We start from the raw sequence: 19,348 nt of genomic DNA on the forward strand, positions 1-19,348 counted from the left end.
CTAGTAGTGACATGGCTTGATACTTTGTCCCCGGGGGTGGGAGAAGAGGGGGAAATTGCTAATATTCAGTACAGAGGGATGAGAGGAGATGGAGCTAGAAACTTGAGTGGTTGTGGGAGATGTGTATTGCAATGTTTTGGAAATGTATGTAAGTTGCTCAACCGACAACTTAAACATAATTTGTAATTCCAAGTTTAGTAAATTGTTTTCCCTGCCCTGAAGAGATTGCATTATTTTATGTTGTGAAATCTAGACACAGCCCAATAATTTGGAATGGAAGGGTAATGAGATTTGTTGGAGGAGGAAGAAAGAAGGGATGATTTATTGTTGGATGAATGGAAAATTTTATTCCAAACCCCAAGTGCCTTAAGTTCCATTGACTTTCGATAGACATGGTTTCCGAAGTGATGTAAGTGCTTTTGACTGTTTCTCCATAAGGAGGAGAGAACAAAGGTGCTTATTGGAGATGGCTTGAATTGTATAGAGCAGCATGACAAAAGGAACAAAGTGAAAATGGGAGAGAAACTAAAGTAGTAATGTGAAAGGATTGGGAAGAAATGAGAAGATGATGGGGAGGCAAAACTACATGAGACCTTAAAGCAGAGCAGAATGAATTTGATAACTTCCTTAAATTTAAGGGATTAAAAAAGGGATATATGCATGTGGAAGGGAGTTCAATAGTTTTATTGTACTCGTTAGGAGGCAATTCCACTTGGAATTACTTTATTGCCCTTGTTCAGAATGTGGAGGGAACAGAACTGTGGTGGATGTATTTCAATGGATAGTTGATATCTACAGCAAAAAGTGATTAAATTACAATGCATACACTGATCTCTGGGCAGTTAAAACCATTTTCTTGTATGTTTCTGATTTCCTTACTTTTACGATAAAGCATCAGACAATTGTAGCAGGGGTTGCAAATTAAATATATCTGACTTTCTCTAGGGTCCATGATAAGATTGCTTTTATACATTAGAACAGCGGGAAGTACTATAAACTGAGGAAGTGGCTGTGATTGCATAGCAACACTGAGTCTGCCTTGAATTAGAGCTTCAGAAGAATGGAAAGAATGGCTTTACTGTTACTACTGCAAAGGAAAATTATATTCTTTAGGGATTTATGTGAATGTGGGATGACAATTGGACTACAGTATACAACACTCAAAACAAGAAATTCTGGTTTCTAACTGCAATTTAAATGTTATAATTGGCTGGTAAGATGCCAAGTCAAAACAATTTTAATGGCTTTCTTTCAGTAGCTGTCCTTCCATGGTACAATCCTTTGTTTTTGCAGATTCTGTGATCTTTGTTAGCGACTGATGCTTGTAATTCTAGTGCTTAAGATGTCTTCTCTTCTCATCTCCTCCTTTTCGTATTCCCTATAACCACATGGGATGTCTGGGCTTACTTCTCTTGGCAACACCCACAGCACTTACTTCAAACCCTTCCCCCTAAGCAGGTTTCCGAGCCTAGGTTCAAGCCTGAGTGGGAACATTTACACTGCTTTGGTTTAGCCCCATAGAGCTAATTGACACAGGCTTGCACTACCGTTTTTTTTTTCTTTGCGCAATATAGATGTACATACCCATAATGAAATTAGGCAAGAAATGTGTTTCAGAATTTTGGTGTGTGCAGATTCTGTGATGTGGAGTCTGATTTGGATGACATACTTCTGAGTTTTTCGTTTGTTGAGTGCAGAAAACAGTTTGATAGACTGCAAAATATTTAACTGACTGCATTAAACAGTGTATTGTATGTATGTGTCTTGTGCACATGCATAAATTCTGTTTTTCTATAGTCCTACTTTGTCACGGATTATGATCCGACAATTGAGGACTCCTACACCAAACAGTGTGTGATAGATGAGAAAGCAGCACGGTTGGACAGTAAGTTTGTTTTGTTTTTAAAAAGCATAATTAAATATTGATGGTCTGTAACTGTTATTTATTTGAACTTGAATTTTAAGAGGGTGGTACTGGATCAAATTGTATTGTGCTAAGTATTTTGATGATGCTTTCATGATTACCTGATTAAAAACTTCTACTCTAGTCTTAATTGCATATTCATTGACTATCAAAGAGCTAATCAAACTTAAAGCTTCCTTTAAATTGACACTAAGCCTAAATGCCTAATGTTAATGTGTCTGCAACTAAATAAATAGCTTCTCCGTTTTTGAGCACCTGCAGCTTCTATTCTCTAAAGATACCCTCTGCATTAGGAGCCTTATTCTTGGGCCTTACTTTCTTAGTACAAGACTACCAGAACTTCCTTAACTCTTATGAGCAGTGGTTCTGGGATACAATGTACTGGCTGCCATGTTTGCCACCCATGCAGAGTATAAATGCTGCCCTCCAAATATTCGAGTGAGATCCCTCTTGTTAACATTGATTTAAGACTCCCATCTAGGTATGCTCAACAGCTATTTTTACCTGGCGAACTGGTCAAAGGGAGACGAGTGTTTTTGTTTCTTCAGGTCTGGTTAATGCCAGACTTAATGCTTATGATTGGGCCACTGCCCTGAAGAGTCAAAAAACCTTGAGTTAGGAATCCCACCAGCATCTTGCTAAGTTCCAGGAGTAAGATTCTTGCAATATATCTTCACTGGAAGAAAAACTACAGAAGTAATTTTCCATATGCCGGGGAAGGTCATAGTTTATAAAATAACATCCCTTTTAAAAATGAAGCTGTTGTGCTCCAACTGTTTCAGGAGGAAAAGTTTCACAAACTAGGAGCATAAAGTATAGTAATTTTTCCTACTTCTGTTCAGTTCTGGATACAGCAGGACAAGAAGAATTTGGAGCTATGCGAGAACAGTATATGAGGACTGGGGAGGGCTTTCTTCTTGTCTTCTCAGTCACTGATAGAGGAAGGTAAGCCTGAAATCAACTATGAAAGCATGGGCTAGTACTCCATCTGATAAGTTTCTGTTTGCTGTGTCAGTTTCTACTAGAATAACCACCTGTGGTACTTGTTGCAAGCACAAACTTTTGCCATTGCTTCTTGGGTTTAAGTGGCTAATTAATATTCTCTCAAATTGTAGTAAAGAGGGAGTGGGGGTAATATGGCTAGACAAAATTAAACTGTTAATTGTCTACATCAGTGGTTCTCAACCTTTCCAGACTACTGTATCCCTTTCAGGAGGCTGATTTGTCTTGTGTACCCCAAACTTCACCTAACTTAAAAACTACTTGCTTACGAAAACAGACCTAAAAATACAAGTGTCACAGCTAATGCTGTTACTGAAAAATTGCTTGCTTTCTCAGTTTTACCATATGATTTTAAAATAAATCACGACCCCTAAGTTGAGAAACATTTGACATAGAGCAGTATAAACAAGTCACTGTAAGAAATTTAAGTTTTTGTACTGACTTTTAGTGCTTTTCATGTAGCCTCTAGTAAAGTTAGGCAAATATGTAGATTTGGTGTGCCCCCTGGAAGACCTCTGTGTACCCTCAAAGGTACACGTACCCTTGGTTAAGAACCACTGATCTACACTGTATTTCAGTTTCATTAAAGCACCTACCCTATGCTATAAGTGACTTTAAACTATAAATAGGAAAACAAGAGCGGGGGTTGGGGGGAAGGGAACCAAATGCTGCATCAAGACCAAAATACCTCCCCCAAATATTAACTGGAACTTCTAAAGCTGGCTTAGCATGTCATGCCAGGCTTATTGAGCAGTTCTTGGTAAGGGCATGTGACATCCATGCTTGGTGTCCTTCACTGATTGCACTGGTAGCTTTTTGTTTTGGTCTGCTCTTTCTCCTTTCCTTTTCCCTGAAGCAGCTCTGTTCTCTTTGCTTTGCTCCTCAGCCCCTCTGGGCACACTTCACCCTGCCAGCTCAGTGTTGCTGTGCCTGGTGGTACTATGCTTGCTGCTCTTTCCTAGCAGACAGCAAACCCAACAATTAATTTACTTGGATAGCACTTCCACTTTTCTTCTATTTCTGGGCAATAGGATTATCCCCAATTTGATGGGTTTTTATAATTTAAATGTAAAGGTTTAAAATGTTAAAAATAGCTGTAGAGGCTTTGTTGGGAAGACCAGTTGGCTTTCTTGGATGCTATCTGAAAGTTTGGCCGCAATAGTCATGTATGGAATGGATACAGTGTATTTTTGGCTAGCAATTTCAAACTTCGGTGCCTAGAATTAAGAGCCTAAATCATATTTGAAATTTATTTAAAAAATATTGTCCTACATGCTTTGAGTGCGAGAATAAAATCTGTATCCTTCCTAGCTATCTGGAAACTAGCAAAAGGTTCTTGCTGCCTAAACACAACCTTCTTCTGTCTTAAGTGGGAGTGCCTTTTCCAATTTATGTATACGCATAGCTGATATTAATATTGAGTTGCTGTTCAGTGAAGAAAATAGACACCTGTAAAGTTGCATCAACCCTACCCTTAGGCTAAGCAGGGCATGCTCCATTACAACTCTCTAAAAGATCAGAATAGGTCCTATAGATTACACAGTCCTGACCTGTGTTACGAATCCTTGTAAGTGTATGAACTAGCTCAGTGGTTCCCTAATCATAGAGCCATGGTGACCCAGGATGAAACAGTATTTTATTTTAGGACAATTTTTCATGATACCATAGATGAAGAACCCATGAACTAGTACATGCAAATCTTCCTTACTTTTCTTTTTCAGTTTTGAAGAAATCTACAAATTTCAAAGGCAGATACTTAGAGTGAAAGACCGTGATGAGTTTCCTATGATTCTAGTTGGGAACAAAGCAGATCTGGATCATCAAAGACAGGTAAAATCTTGGCATTATTGTATATCAAGAATCCTAATTCTTTGTTTATAGTTTTTATAGAAATTGTTGTCCAGAAGGTTAACTTCAAATTAATAATTGGAGCAAATGACTTTTTCACGAAATATTTGTTATTAATCAGAATGGAAGAGAAATACAGGAAATTTGACAATAGCTATAGTTGAGGTTTTTAATGTTTCTCTTTAGGGAGAACTGTTTCTGGATCAAAATAAACTTTTTTTTGATACAGCAGCTTCTCTTATTGACTCTTGGAAGTGAGGCTGAGGCTAAATTTATTGAGAGATCTTAGGCATAAGTATGTCTAATTCTCCTGCTCTTAAAATTTTCCGTAATATTATTCATCAAATTGGCTTGTACCAAGCAGAAAATTCTGTCACTAAAAGGTATGGTGGTTACTCTAAAAGTTTTACTCGGAGTGCATTCCTTATTGTCAAAGCAACAGTCATTTTGTGTATAACTGAATTATATACATATGAAGCAGATTATGCAGCCAATGGTATGTTTTAAAGTCTGGAGGTACGCAACAGAATTAGTGTAGCCCATATTAAATGGATTGAAAACTGTCTAACTGCTAAATTGTGAAAAAGTAATTGGGAGCAGTTATCAGATACTTTCTAGTGGGGTCATGGAGGTATCTATTCTTGGCCCAGTGCTATTCAATATCTTACTATTGGTGTGGAAGAATATATAAAATCATTGCTGGTAAAATTTGCAGATGACTCTAAAAATTAATGGAAGGGTAAATAACAGGGACAGGTTAACTGTATGCAGACCAAACTGGATCACTTGCTAAGAGGTTTATGCATTGGGACAGCATGCGTTTTAATACAGCCAAATGCAAGGTCATACATTTAGGACCTTAGAATGAACATAATACAATATGGGGGACAATATCTTGGAATGTAGTGACACTGAAAAGGACTTAAGGTAATGGTAGATAATCAGTTGAACATGCACTCGCTATGCAATTCTTTAAGTGAGAGAGTGAATGCAATCCTTGGATATATAAGCAGAGAAATATCAAGTAGGAGTCAGGGGAGGAGGTGGTATTTTTGTGTATATGTTGGCGAGACCATTACTAGAATACTATGTCCAGTTCTGGTGTTGATGTTTTAAAAAAGATGTAGAAAAATCTGGAAAGGGCTCAAGAATGTCTTTGGGTTTGGAAAACATGCCTTAAAATGAGACTAAAGAAGCTCAATCTACTTAGTTTATCAAAGAGAAGTTTAGGAGGTGACTTGATCAGTGTCTATGAGCACCTATGTGGGGAAGGGATTTCTGATAGACCGCTCTTCAATCTAGCAGAAAAATGTACCAGAAATTTTCCACGGTTTGGACTGAAGCAAGACAAATTCAGGCTAGAAATGAGGTGCAACTTATAGCAAAAAAGCTAAAGCTAGATCATAAAGCTAGATCATAGTCCCTTCTAGCTGCAAAAATCTATGAAACTATAAACTTTTCTATCACTCTGAGTGCTTTAGAGGTTTGAAAGTACTTCTATAAACCTTCAAAATGTCACTTCTAACTTGGTTTTGGTGGCAGAGAATTCCTAATCTCATGTCTGTAAGCACTTTATGCTATTTTATATTTGGCGCTTTAGCTACAGCTGAACACTTTGTGGTTCACATAAAATGTGTAACAATGTTGATATTTAAGAGTAACACCATTGGTATCTGAGGTAGTATCTATTCAGGTGAAAGGGCACTTCATGCATCACAGACATACTATTTCGTGTTCTCTGCGCTCAGGCAGACATCAGCGCCTCAGCTGTTCTGTTTACATTTCCAAAGTAGTCTTTGCCATCATAACTTTCTGGTTCACATAAAATAGTTTGATTATGTTAATTGATTGTAGATAGTAGTGTGGACCCTTGCCACTTCCAGCATTGTGTATTTGATAATATCCTTATTCATTTTAGCCTCAGTATCTTTGGCTTTTGGCTTATACCATCAGGCTTTCCTGTTCTACTCAGCTTTGCTTTGGTACTATCAATACTTCAAGGTCTTAAAATAAACTCATTAGCTTTGATTGTGCTTATTTTTCCTGCATCTTCATACAGTGGGTACTATTGAAATGCTATGCAGAGACAGTTTTGAGAATCTAATGACAGTTCTGTAAGAGAACACAAAATTTAACTTTTTAGGTGCTGTTCCATAATCCGTTGGTGAAATCAAGACCACTGTGTGTGTGTGTTTAATTGATGGAGAGGGTATGAGGGTACGTTACCAAGCCCTGTAACATATTGACTTCCTGGGCAGTGCAATGGAGTTAAACACTGTGGGCACTTGCCACAGGTCTGTAGTGTGGTGTGATTTACAAATATAATGTCCACATTGGCTGCATGTTGAAGGAAAAAAATACTATGAGTTACAAAGGGATATACAAACATAAACCACAAAATGCCCCGTGAGGTAAGTAATGAGATTTCAGGAGTATTACTGGATCCTTCTATAGTTTTGGGGGTTCCAAGGCAGCCTTATATATGCTTAATTATATTCCTGGCCCTCTTGTCATTATTTCTAGGCATTTGGATTTAAGAGGATGTTTTGCAGCCTATACTAAACACCAAGTCCTCAGACTGCTACTACAGCCAGTCACAGCGTGGTAAAAAGGACCTTCAGTTTGGCACACAAGACTTGGTGAACACTGTATCCTCAGCCGCTTGCTTTTTATAAAGGCATTCTGTATAGTAGTTTCTCATAAAGCATTGTTGCAGTGTAACTTAAATAACATTGATTCCCTTTAAAAAGGAGGAGAGCTGAACAAGGCACTTGATGTTTCAGCAGCTTTTTCCAGTAACATGATAAAGGCAGCCTTATCAGCTAATCACAAACTAAATGGGGTCAGGCCTTCATTGGCCCCTGGATGGAAGGCTTTCAAGGAAGATCTGAGGTGCTGCAGGGAAGTGGTTTGTGGTTTAGTAGGTGATAGTTTTCCTCTGAGTCAGTACTTAACTAATGCACTAGCACAGCACTGTTGCCAGAAGTGTTATCTTTGGAGTGAGACTTAAAACCGAGGTCCTTGTGATTCAATTTAGGTAACACAATTCTGCCTGTCTAAATTCCCACTCCAGTTTAACAATGGTATTGGTTACTTTTTCTTGTAAACTTTTTTGTGTACTACTCTCGTTTGTTAAACAGCGTAGCTCATGGAAGCTTATGCTCAAATTTGTTAGTCTCTCTAAGGTGTCACAAGTACTCCTTCTCTTATTCCACCAAAAGGTAGCTGTAATTTATTAGGGGACAAAGTGATTGCAATTATGGAAGAACATGCACTTATGTGCGAGTTTTGACTTCTGTGGATTAAGTAGCTTGCAATACAATCCTTTTAGATTTGTTTTTAGCCTACTTTGGAAAATGGACCTCCAGTCAATAGCAGAACTCCATTCTTTTCATATAAATTTTTTAAAAGCTTATGTAGCATTAGATATATTGGGAATTCTGTATGAACTCTAGTCCTGATGCTTCCTTGTAAGGAAGGGAAGATTATTCCGGTTTTGTTTTGTATATTTAAGATGAAGAAACTTAAGCAGATCACATGACTTGTCCAAGAGCACACAGTCAATGGAGGACTAAAATTTGGGTTGTGTACAAAGCTGAGAAGCAGATACTCCCATCAGGCCATACAGTAATGTTTGAATACTGTAGGACCAAACTAGGTTTGAGTGCTTACCTCAGCACAGCATAACAAGCATTTGTCATCTTCTGTTTGAGTATTGAGCTCTGAAAGAGAACATATGCCAGATAGAATAATTTATTATTGTAAGATTTTTTCCTGTAATGGGCTAATCCAGAGCTAATGAAAAGATTGGCTAAAGCTCCAGGGCAAGGTCTGCAGATGACGGGTCTGCTCCTCAGGCATGCTGGAGCTGGCCACAGCAAGGGTAAAACTCTTTTGCGCTGGAGATTGAGCTTTCTTGTTGCTGGTCTAAGACCGTGAATGAATTCCCACAGGAGTTCAGTGCCCCAGACCACCTCATCTGCTGCTCCAAATAAGATGAACTACTCTGGCCTTGCTTTTGTTAAATACTTACTACAGTGTATGTAGAACTACTAAACTATTTGAACTAAACTACCAAAAAGAGCCACCCCCAAAGTAAGTTGTGTTGGGGACGAGAGAAAAAAATCTACAAGTGGCAGACTAGACAATCCGAATGGCTCCTGCTGCCCCTCTGAAAATACTGGCACTTAATGCATGACTTAGATGATCACATATTCTTCTTTGAGTGATTGCTCATGTGTATTCCACAATAGGTGTGCGTGCTCGCCATGTGCACCAGTGCTGGAAGTTTTCCCCCTAGCAGTACCTGTAGGGGGGAGCGCCCCCCCGGCACGGTATAAGGAGGGCTGCGCTCCCCCCACCCTCAGTTCCTTCTTGCTGCCAGAGAAGGTGCATTGGAACTGCTCAGCTCCAGCTTTGCTGCAGCTCGCCTCCAGAACTCTTCGTTTGTTCAGTAGTACCTGTAGTTAATTAGCTAATTCAGTTTAGTCATTGAGCCCGGGCCGGGGCATGCCCCGTGCCCCAGGCTTTACGTGGAGCCGCTCTTGTAGGCACTCTGTGCCAAGGAGCAACCCGCATGCGGATTGTCTGCACTGCTTGGGAGAAACCCATATCAGCAAAAGATGCAAGTTCTGCAAGTCTTTCAAGCCCTAAACTAAAAAAGAAAGGGACATTAGGCTCCCGACCATCCTGATGGAGTCAGCGCTGGCCCCGACCGTGGCATGCTGCTCCAAATTGGTACCTGGCACCGCGGTGTTGGTACATGGAGCCCCGCCAGTAACATCATGCGGTCGGCACCGTTCCCCGTCCACAGGGCATGCCAAGAGGACCGGAAAGACTCCTTCTTCGCAGTGGCACCGAGGGAAGTCTGGGACAGAGACTATGCCTATGTCGGGTAGTCCTCGATCCCCATCGGGCCCTAGGCCTCCGACTTACGTTGAGTGGAGTAGCCCGGCCCCTTCGGAGCAGGCCTCTCCAGATGTCTGGATGCCGTCTACACCCGAAGCCCTCCAGGCAGCCAGGGGTGTCATGTCCATGCCGGTGCCTGGAGCTCCGCTGATGTCCGCTCCATGCTCCAGAGGCCAGTTGCCACTGGCCCAGTACCGGTCCCAGTCGAGGGAACGTTTCCGACCTGCTTACTGCCTAACGACCGTTCAGGGCTCAGTCCAGGTGGATCACCCTCGACACTAGCCGGACTGTCTGGATGAGTGCCATCCGACTGGGGCTGCTGGCACTGCTTGTCTTCATCTCCATGTCTAGTTGGCAGCCAGTATCAAGAGGAGTGCCCCAAGGGTTGGTCCTGGGGCCGGTTTTGTTCAATATCTTCATTAATGATCTGGAGGATGGTGTGGATTGCACCCTCAGCAAGTTTGCAGATGACACTAAACTGGAAGGAGTGGTAGATACGCTGGAGGGCAGGGATAGGATACAGAGGGACTAGACAAACTGGAGGATTGGGCCAAAAGAAATCTGATGAGGTTCAACAAGGACAAGCGCAGAGTCCTGCACTTAGGATGGAAGAATCCAATGCACCACTACAGACTCAGGACCGAATGGCTAGGCAGCAGTTCTGCAGAAGAGGACCTAGGGGTTACAGTGGACGAGAAGCTGTATATGAGTCAACAGTGTGGCGTTGTTGCCAAGAAGGCCAATGGCATTTTGGGATGTATAAGTAGGGGCATTGCTGGCAGATCGAGGGACGTGATCGTTCCCCTCTATTCGACATTGGTGAGGCCTCATCTGGAGTACTGTGTCCAGTTTTGGGCCCCACGCTACAAGAAGGATATGGAAAAATTGGAGAGAGTCCAGCGGAGGGCAACAAAAATGATTAGGGGACTGGAACACATGACTTATGAGGAGAGGCTGAGGGAACTGGGATTGTTTAGTCTGCGGAAGAGAAGAATGAGGGGGGATTTGATAGCTGCTTTCAACTACCTGAAAAGTGGTTCCAAAGAGGATGGATCTAGACTATTCTCAGTGGTAACGGATGACAGAACAAGGAGTAATGGTCTCAAGTTGCAGTGGGGGAGATTTAGGTTGGATATTAGGAAAAACTTTTTCACTAGGAGGGTGGTGAAACACTCGAATGTGTTACCTAGGGAGGTGGTAGGATCTCCTTCCTTAGAAGTTTTTAAGGTCAGGCTTGACAAAGCGCTGGCTGGGATGATTTAATTGGGGAGCGGTCCTGCTTTGAGCTGGGGGTTGGACTAGATGACCACCTGAGGTCCCTTCCAATCCTGATATTCTATGATTCTAGGACCATGGCAGACGTCGCCAATGGTCCTCATCTCACAGGAGATACCGCAGTCGGTCACGGCATGATCGTAGACGCCGTTCCCACTCAGACTCCTGTTCCAGGTCTCTGCCAAGGTATCATAGCCCCAGGCATCGATTGCCGGTGTCTCACTGACATGGGTCCGCCCATTGGCCATTCACGGATCAGCTACTACTGTCAGTGCCGCTCCTCCGCATCGAGATCGTGGTCCTGTGGCCGACGTAGGTCCCAGCACCGCTGATACTCCCGGTCCAGAGGCAACAGCGGATCATATTCCAGCCCGGCCTCACCTCACAGCTGCTCGTCTACAGGCCAAGCTAACTAGCCTGAACAGCTGGCTCCACCGGTGCCATAGCAAGAGCAGTGGCACCAAGCGTCATGGCTGGCCCAGTGGTACCAGTGGGCACTGTGGCCTCCGGCACAGCCCCCTGTGGGGGCTCACTTGGTGGCTGGAGCCTCGGAAGCACCGTCGGTATCCATCTGTAGACGGCTAGAAAAAAGGTCGGTGGGACCTGTGTCCTCTGTACCGTGCCCGGAGTCCGACCAGGTGGCGGATCCTCCGGTGCCAGACGACACGCAAAGCACCGCACCAGCTTTGCCCCATCCAGAGGAGCTGATTTGCGGGGGCCCCCCCCGTCCCGGAGGAAGACTACCGGGCTCCCCAAGACCTCCTAAAAAGGGTGGCAGTGAGCCTCCACCTCCAGGCTGAGGAGAGGGAAGGGCCCTCAGACTCCCTGTTTACTATGCTGTTCCCTTCAGCACAGGGCAGGGTGGCCTTGCTGCTCCATGAAGGGGTGGCAAGAATTTCAAATGCCCTGTGGCAAACACCAGCCTCGTTGGCTCCCATCTCTATAAAAAGGCAGAGCGCAAGTACTTTGTACCCATGAAGGGACATGAGTCTCTGTATACCCACCCGGCACCCAACTCGGTGGTGGTCGAGTCGGTCAACCACAGGGAACAGCAGGGGCAACCAGCCTCGACCCCCAAGAACAAAGACGCTCAGAGGCTGGATACTTTCGGGAGGAAAGTTTATTCGTCATCAAGCTTTCAGTAAACCATCAAACCCTCTTGGGTTGCTATGAGTTTAACCTCTGGCAATCCCTCCCCAAGTTTGAGGACTCCCTCTGGGAGTGCAATAAGGAGGAGTTTAAGGTGCTTGTGGAGGAAGGGACGGTGGCTGCAAGGGCATCCCTGCAGGCTGTTTCAGATGCAGCGGACACGGCTGTATGGTCCATGGCCTCAGCGGTGTACATGAGATGGGCATCATGGCTTCCACTCTCTGGGCTCTCCAGTGAAGCGCAGTCATCAATGCAGGATCTCCCTTTCGATGGGAAGGCTGTTTGCTGAGGAAACAGACACAAGGCTGCCTGGCATGGAAGACTCCCGCACGACCCTCCAGACTTTGGGCCTCTATGTCCCTCCTCCAGCAAAACCCAAGTCCAAGCTGCAGCAGGCTCCTGCCCAGGCTGCCCTCCTGAAGTACGAGGCTGCCTACAAAAAGCAGTGGGACTATAGAAAGCGCCCACAACTGCAATCCCGGCTTGCCCCTAGCCTAGGTCTTCTAAGGGCAAGCAGGCAGGCAAAAGGCATTTTTGAAGGGACGCTCAGAGGTACCCTGCCAGTTCTCAGCAGGGACCTACCCCCAATAAAGCTCCTTTTTCTCCAGTCGGTTGTGTGCTTTCCTCCCAGAATAGTCACGACTCACCTTGGACCGATGGGTCCACAACACCATCTCCTGAGGTTTCACCCTTCAGTTTACCTCCTCCCCATCCAACCGCCCTCCACTCCCATCCCTTCTGGGGAACCCCTCTCATGAGGCCCTGCTCGAGCAGGAGGTGGGGTGGCTCCTGGACCTAGGAGTTATAGAGACGGTGCCCAAGGAGTTCCTGGGCAGGGGGTATTACTCCCAATATTTCCTTATCCTGAAGGCCAAAGGGGGCTCAGGCTCATCATGGACCTGTGAGGTCTGAACCACTACATGGTGAAACTCAAGTTCCACATGGTTTCCCTGGCCTCCATCATCCCCTCCCTGGATCCCGGGGACTGGTATGCTGCCCTCGATCTACAGGATGCGTACTTCCACATCCACACATTGGAGGGGCACAGATGCTTCCTCCATTTCGTGGTGGGACAGAGTCACTATCAATTCAAGGTCCTACCGTTTGGTCTGTCCACTGCCTCCAGGGTCTTTACAAAGTGTATGGCAGTGGTAGCGGCCTACCTCAGACGCCAGGGGTCCAAATATTCCCATATCTGGACGACTGGCTAGTCAAAGGCACCTCCCGGTCGCAGGTGAGGGATCATGTGGTGCTCCTCCTGTCCGCATGTACTGCCCTTGGCCTGCTGATAAACAACGCCAAGTCCACGTTAGTCCCAGTCCAACACATAGAGCTTATCAGGGCGCTATTGGACGCAACGTAGGCCACCAGACAGGTTCAAGACCCTGAAAGGGCTCATCGACTCGATCACAAGTTTCCCAGTGACGACAAGCAGGGTTTGACTGCAACTGCTGGGTCACGTGTCTGCGTGCACATATGTGGTCCGTCACGCCAGACTCAGAATGAGGCCCCTCCAGCTCTGGCTGGCCTCGCAGTTCTCCCAGGCCACGGACAGAATGGACAAAGTCCTCACCATGCCGAACTCGGTGATCACCTCCCTGCGGTGGTGTTCTGTCCCAAACATGCTCCAAGGGGTCCTGTTCAGGGACAGGGCCCCGTCGTTGGAGCTGGTGTCCGACACATCGGACCTGGGTTGGGGGGGCCCATGTGGGGAACTTTCAGACCCAAGGCCTGTGGTCTCTACAAGACCTACCCATTCATATTAAGGTCAAGGAACTCAGGGCGGTGCAACTGGCATGTATGGCCTTCCGCTCGGACCTGGAGGGTAAGGTAGTCAGGGTCCTCCCGGACAACGCGGCCTTGATGTTCTAAATCAACAGGCAAGGCGGGGCCCGATCCTCTGCCACAAAGCCCTCAGTCTGTGGGACTTCTGTACAGCCCATGACATCTACCTGAAAGCCTTCCACCTGCCAGGTGCCTGGAATGTGAGGGCGGATTGCCTGAGCAGGGATTTTTCCTCTCAGCACACCCAGAAGTGGCTCACCAGCTCTTCCAAAGGTGGGGTACTCCCCAGGTGGACCTATTTGCGACCTGGCAGAACCGACGATGCTCCGGTTCTGCTCCGGGGGGGGGTCTCAGGAGGGGTGCTATCTCCGATGCCTTACCCTGTCCTGGTCAGGCCAGCTCCTCTACGCCTTTCCCCGGTTCCCTCTGATAGCAGGGCCCTGGAGAAAATAAAGATGGACAAGGCCAGGGTTCTCCTCTTTGCCCTGGCATGGCCAAGGCAGCACTGGTATGGGAACCTCTTGGGGCTCGCGGCAGCTCCGCCATGGCAGTTGCCATTCCGCCCGGACCTGCTCTCTCAGGACCAGGGCTACCTCCTCCATCCCAACCTAGCAACGCTTCACCTCATGGTGTGGCTACTCAGTGGCTAGGTGGCGAGGAAAGGACATGCTTGGAACAGGTTCAGCACATCCTCCTTGAAAGTAGACGGCCTTCCACTCAACACTCCTGTGTGGCGCAATAGTCTCAGTTTTCGAGGTGGGCAGCAGGCCAGGGTGTTTCCCTGGAGGCTGCCATGATCCAGCTTATCCTTGATTACTTCCTCCACCTGAGGGCCCAGGGACTGGTGCCCTCATCAGTCAGGGTACACTTGGCAGCCTGTATTAGTATTTTCCTTTCTGGAGGTTATATTGGATTTTATCTGAAAGAAATTAACTCTCATACTGTTCAGCAGTATGTAACAATGGCATCTAAATACTGAACAAGGAATTTCTTTAGAAAAAAGAAAACAGTAGCGTCCCAGATGTTACTCATTTTTGTGTACTCTAAAACTTTAGTAAAAGGAGGCGAGAAACAGATCTCTCATCCTTCTTGTATACAGCTGCAGCTTCTGTTAGAAGAAATTTAACACTTCTGGCAAACCTGTAAATGTTTGTGGTTGAGAGTAGATTTTCCTGTAAACAAAGGTCTTAAGTTACCTAGAGTCTGCTGAAATGTTTTGAAAAAGATCAGTTTTGTCTGTTGCAAGTACAAAAATTAACTATTTAAAGAAAAAAAATCTAATTCACCTTTCACTACTGACATCCTGCTGACGTGTCGGACACCAGCTCCAACGACGGGGCACTGTCCCTGAACGGGACCCCTTGGAGCATGTTGTTTGGGATGGACCACCACCGCAGAGAGGTGATCAGAGTTCGGCACAGTGAGGACTTTGTATTTTACTCAATTTGGACAAAGAAAATAAATTGGTCAGTTTCATATTTCTGGTGGTCCTACATTAGCACATTTTTTTCAGCATTTATAAACTCTGCAGGGAAGGTATAAACCCAAAGAAGTTTTACTTTATTTCTTGTGAATTTTTAATATTGAAGCGACTTGACAGTGCTCTTTTTTAAAATTGGTCTAGAAGCAAAGCACTACAAGGATTATTTGGGGATTAAGCAATTACTGTACATTCATCTGCTGTTGCAAAATATATGAAGTACAATAAATACTCTAGTATTGCTTTATCAGACTTAAACATGCAATTTTTATAGGTTTAAAAAAGTAAAAGCAGGTTATTGTGGAAGCATAATTTTAGATCTATACTTTTTTTGGTGATGCGTTCATACTACTGATTGTGTGTCTTATGCTTGTACGATCTCACTGAGGTACAAGATGTTTAAGTGTTTTGTGCAAATTTTAGCCTTTTAATTAAATTTAATTAAATATGCAGGATATTTTTAATGTCATCTTATTATATCCCCTAGAGCAAACTTAGTCACCATCTTCTTGGTATACTTTTCCTTTTTCATTAAGACTTTACATTTCTTAATTTTCTACAGGCTTTTCTGCCCTGTCTTTCATAATTATTTCAGGTACTTTCACCCCATCAATTCACTCGTTGTATTGCAGATTTAAATTTTAACATCTTCCCAGGATTGTTAGCAATTTGAGTTACAATGGAGGAAAATAGAGTATTGTAGGTATATCTGCAAAAGCTCAGGATGAGAGCCTCACCCTGTTTCATCCTTTTTATATCCAAGGGGAATAGAGGGCAGAGGAGTGTTTATAAAAGGCATACATTGAGGCATACATTGGAAGTGGTTTTTGCTATTAAATATATTTTTATGAATTGTTCGGAAGAAAATATAAAGTCACTGCTGATTAAAAAAGAAAAAATGTGAAGAAGACCGAAACTGGTAGAATGGTAAAAGACTGCTCAGAGTGGTCAAGATTGCTTGGTAAACTGCGCTGCTTTAAACATTTTTTTTTTTTTTAAACCATGCCTTGGCTGTATTTATATTTAGTAACAAAGAATGTAGGTTACATTTACAGGATGGAGTGACTCTGGAAAGGACTTGGAGGTCATGGTGTATAACCCACTAAACATGCGCTCCCAATGTGATAAAGTGACAAAGAGAACTTACATGAGCCTTGGGTGTAGAAATGGGCCGGTTGACTAAAGTAGGGAGGTTGTGCCATAAACAGAGATAATAGCAAGACTTGCTGAGATAGCGTTCAGTCCTATTGTCAATACTTCAAAAAAGGATGTGGAAAAACTGGAAATGAGCTACAAGAATAGTTGATGATACAGAAAAACTGTCTTACAGAGGGTATGTCTACACTACGAAATTAGGTCGAATTTATAGAATTTGGTTTTTTAGAAATCGGTTTTATATATTCAAGTGTGTGTCCCCACAGAAAATGCTCAAGTGCATTAACTTGGCGGAGTGCTTCCACAGTACCAAGGCTAGAGTCGACTTCCAGACCCATTGCGCTGTGGGTTGCTATCCCACAGTTCCCGCAGTCTCCGCTGCCCATTGGAATTCTGGGTTGAGATCCCAATGCCTGATGGGGCTAAAACATTGTCGCAGGTGGTTCTGGGTACATATAGTCAGGCCCCCGTTCCCTCCCTCCCTCTGTGAAAGCAAGGGCAGACAATCGTGTCGTGCCTTTTTTCCTGAGTTACCTGTGTAGACGCCATACCACGGCAAGCATGGAGCCCGCTCAGCTCACTGTTACTGTATGTCTCCTGGGTGCTGGCAGACGCAGTACTGCATTGCTACACAGCAGCAGTAACCCATTGCCTTGTGGCAGCAGACGGTGCAATAGGACTGGTAGCCGTCATCGTCATGTCTGAGGATCTAGCCCATGTATCAATCAGAGGCTAGACCAACCTGCTTGTTCCAATAAGAACAATTACTTAGGTGCACCATTTCTTATTGGAACCCTCTGTGAAGTCCTGCCTGAAATACTCATTGATGTAAAGCCATCCCCTTTGTTGATTTTAATTCCCTGTAAGCCAGCCCTGTAAGCCATGTTGTCAGTCACCATTCCCTCCGTCAGAGCAATGGCAGACAATCGTTCCGTGCCTTTTTTCTGTATGGACGCCATACCAAGGCAAGCATGGAAGCCACTCAGCTCACTTTGGCAATTAGGAGCATATTAAACACCACACGCATTATCCAGCAGTATATGCAGCACCAGAACCTGGCAAAGCGATACCGGGTGAGGAGGCGACATCAGCGCGGTCACGTGAGTGATCAGGACATGGACACAGATTTCTCTGAAAGCATGGGCCCTGCCAATGCATGTATCATGGTGCTAATGGGGCAGGTTCGTGCTGTGGAACGCCGATTCTGGGCTCGGGAAACAAGCACAGACTGGTGGGACCGCATAGTGTTGCAGGTCTGGGACAATTCCCAGTGGCTGCGAAACTTTCGCATGCGTAAGGGCACATTCATGGAACTTTGTGACTTGCTTTCCCCTGCCCTGAAGTGCATGAATACCAAGATGAGAGCAGCCCTCACAGTTGAGAAGCGAGTGGCGATAGCCCTGTGGAAGCTTGCAACGCCAGACAGCTACCGGTCAGTTGGGAATCAATTTGGAGTGGGCAAATCTACTGTGGGGGCTGCTGTGATGCAAGTAGCCCACGCAATCAAAGATCTGCTGATATCAAGGGTAGTGACCCTGGGAAATGTGCAGGTCATAGTGGATGGCTTTGCTGCAATGGGATTCCCTAACTGGTGGGGCCATAGACGGAACCCATATCCCTATCTTGGCACCGGAGCACCAAGCCACCGAGTACATAAACCGCAAGGGGTACTTTTCAATAGTGCTGCAAGCTCTGGTGGATCACAAGGGACGTTTCACCAACATCAACGTGGGATGGCCGGGAAAGGTACATGACGCTCGCATCTTCAGGAACTCTGGTCTGTTTCAAAAGCTGCAGGAAGGGACTTTATTCCCAGACCAGAAAATAACTGTTGGGGGTGTTGAAATGCCTATCGTTATCCTTGGGGACCCAGCCTACCCCTTAATGCCATGGCTCATGAAGCCATACACAGGCAGCCTGGACAGTAGCTCAGCCTGTAGTTGAACAGCTCCTGACAAGTGCAGAATGGTGGTAGAATGTGCATTTGGACGTTCAAAGGCACGCTGGCACAGTTTACTGACTCTTAGACCTCAGCGAAACCAATATTCCCACTGTTATTACTGCTTGCTGTGCGCTCCACAATATCTGTGAGAGTAAGGGGGAGACGTTTATGGCGGGTGGGAGGTTGATGCAAATCGCCTGGCTGCTGGTTATGCGCAGCCAGACACCAGGGCGGTTAGAAGAGCACAGGAGGGCGCGGTACGTATCAGAGAAGCTTTGAAAACCAGTTTCATGACTGGCCAGGCTACGGTGTGAAAGTTCTTTGTTTCTCCTTGACGAAACCCCCTGCCCCTTGGTTCACTCTACTTCCCTGTAAGCTAACCACCCTCCCCTTCTCCCTTCGATCACCACTTGCAGAGGCAATAGTCATCGTTGCTTCACAGTCATGCATTCTTTATTCATTCATCACACAAATAGGGGGATGACTACCAAGGTAGCCCAGGAGGGGTGGTGGAGGAGGGAAGGAAAATGCTACACAGCACTTAAAAAGTTTACAACTTTAAAATTTATTGAATGCCTTCTTTTTTTGGGCAATCCCCTGTGGTGGAGTGGCTGGTTGGCCGGTGGCCCCCCCACCACATTCTTGGGTGTCTGGGTGTGGAGGCTATGGAACTTGGGGAGGAGGGTGGTTGGTTACACAGGGGCTGTAGTGGCAGTTTGTGCTCCAGCTGCCTTTGCTGCAGCTCAACCATACACTGGAGCGTACTGGTTTGGTCCTCCAGCAGCCTCCGCATTGAATCTTGCCTCCTCTCATCACGCTGCCACCACATTTGAACTTCAGCCCTGTCTTCAGCCCGCCACCTCTCCTCCCGGTCATTCTG

General features: G+C 45.1%; 1 protein-coding gene across 1 annotated transcript in view; it reads left to right on the plus strand.

The window, feature by feature from the left end:
• RRAS2 (RAS related 2) overlaps positions 1–19,348 on the plus strand; it is a 79,142-nt gene that overhangs the window by 50,571 nt on the left and 9,223 nt on the right. The window contains exons 2-4 of the mRNA XM_084630589.1: positions 1,798–1,885; positions 2,767–2,869; positions 4,648–4,756. Of these exons, the coding sequence (XP_084486715.1) occupies positions 1,798–1,885; positions 2,767–2,869; positions 4,648–4,756 (300 nt within the window). The remainder of the gene's footprint in view (positions 1–1,797; positions 1,886–2,766; positions 2,870–4,647; positions 4,757–19,348) is intronic.

This window comes from Lepidochelys olivacea (assembly GCF_965140295.1).
Source record: "Lepidochelys olivacea isolate rLepOli2 genome assembly, chromosome: 6".
Lineage (NCBI taxonomy): Eukaryota > Metazoa > Chordata > Testudines > Cheloniidae > Lepidochelys > Lepidochelys olivacea.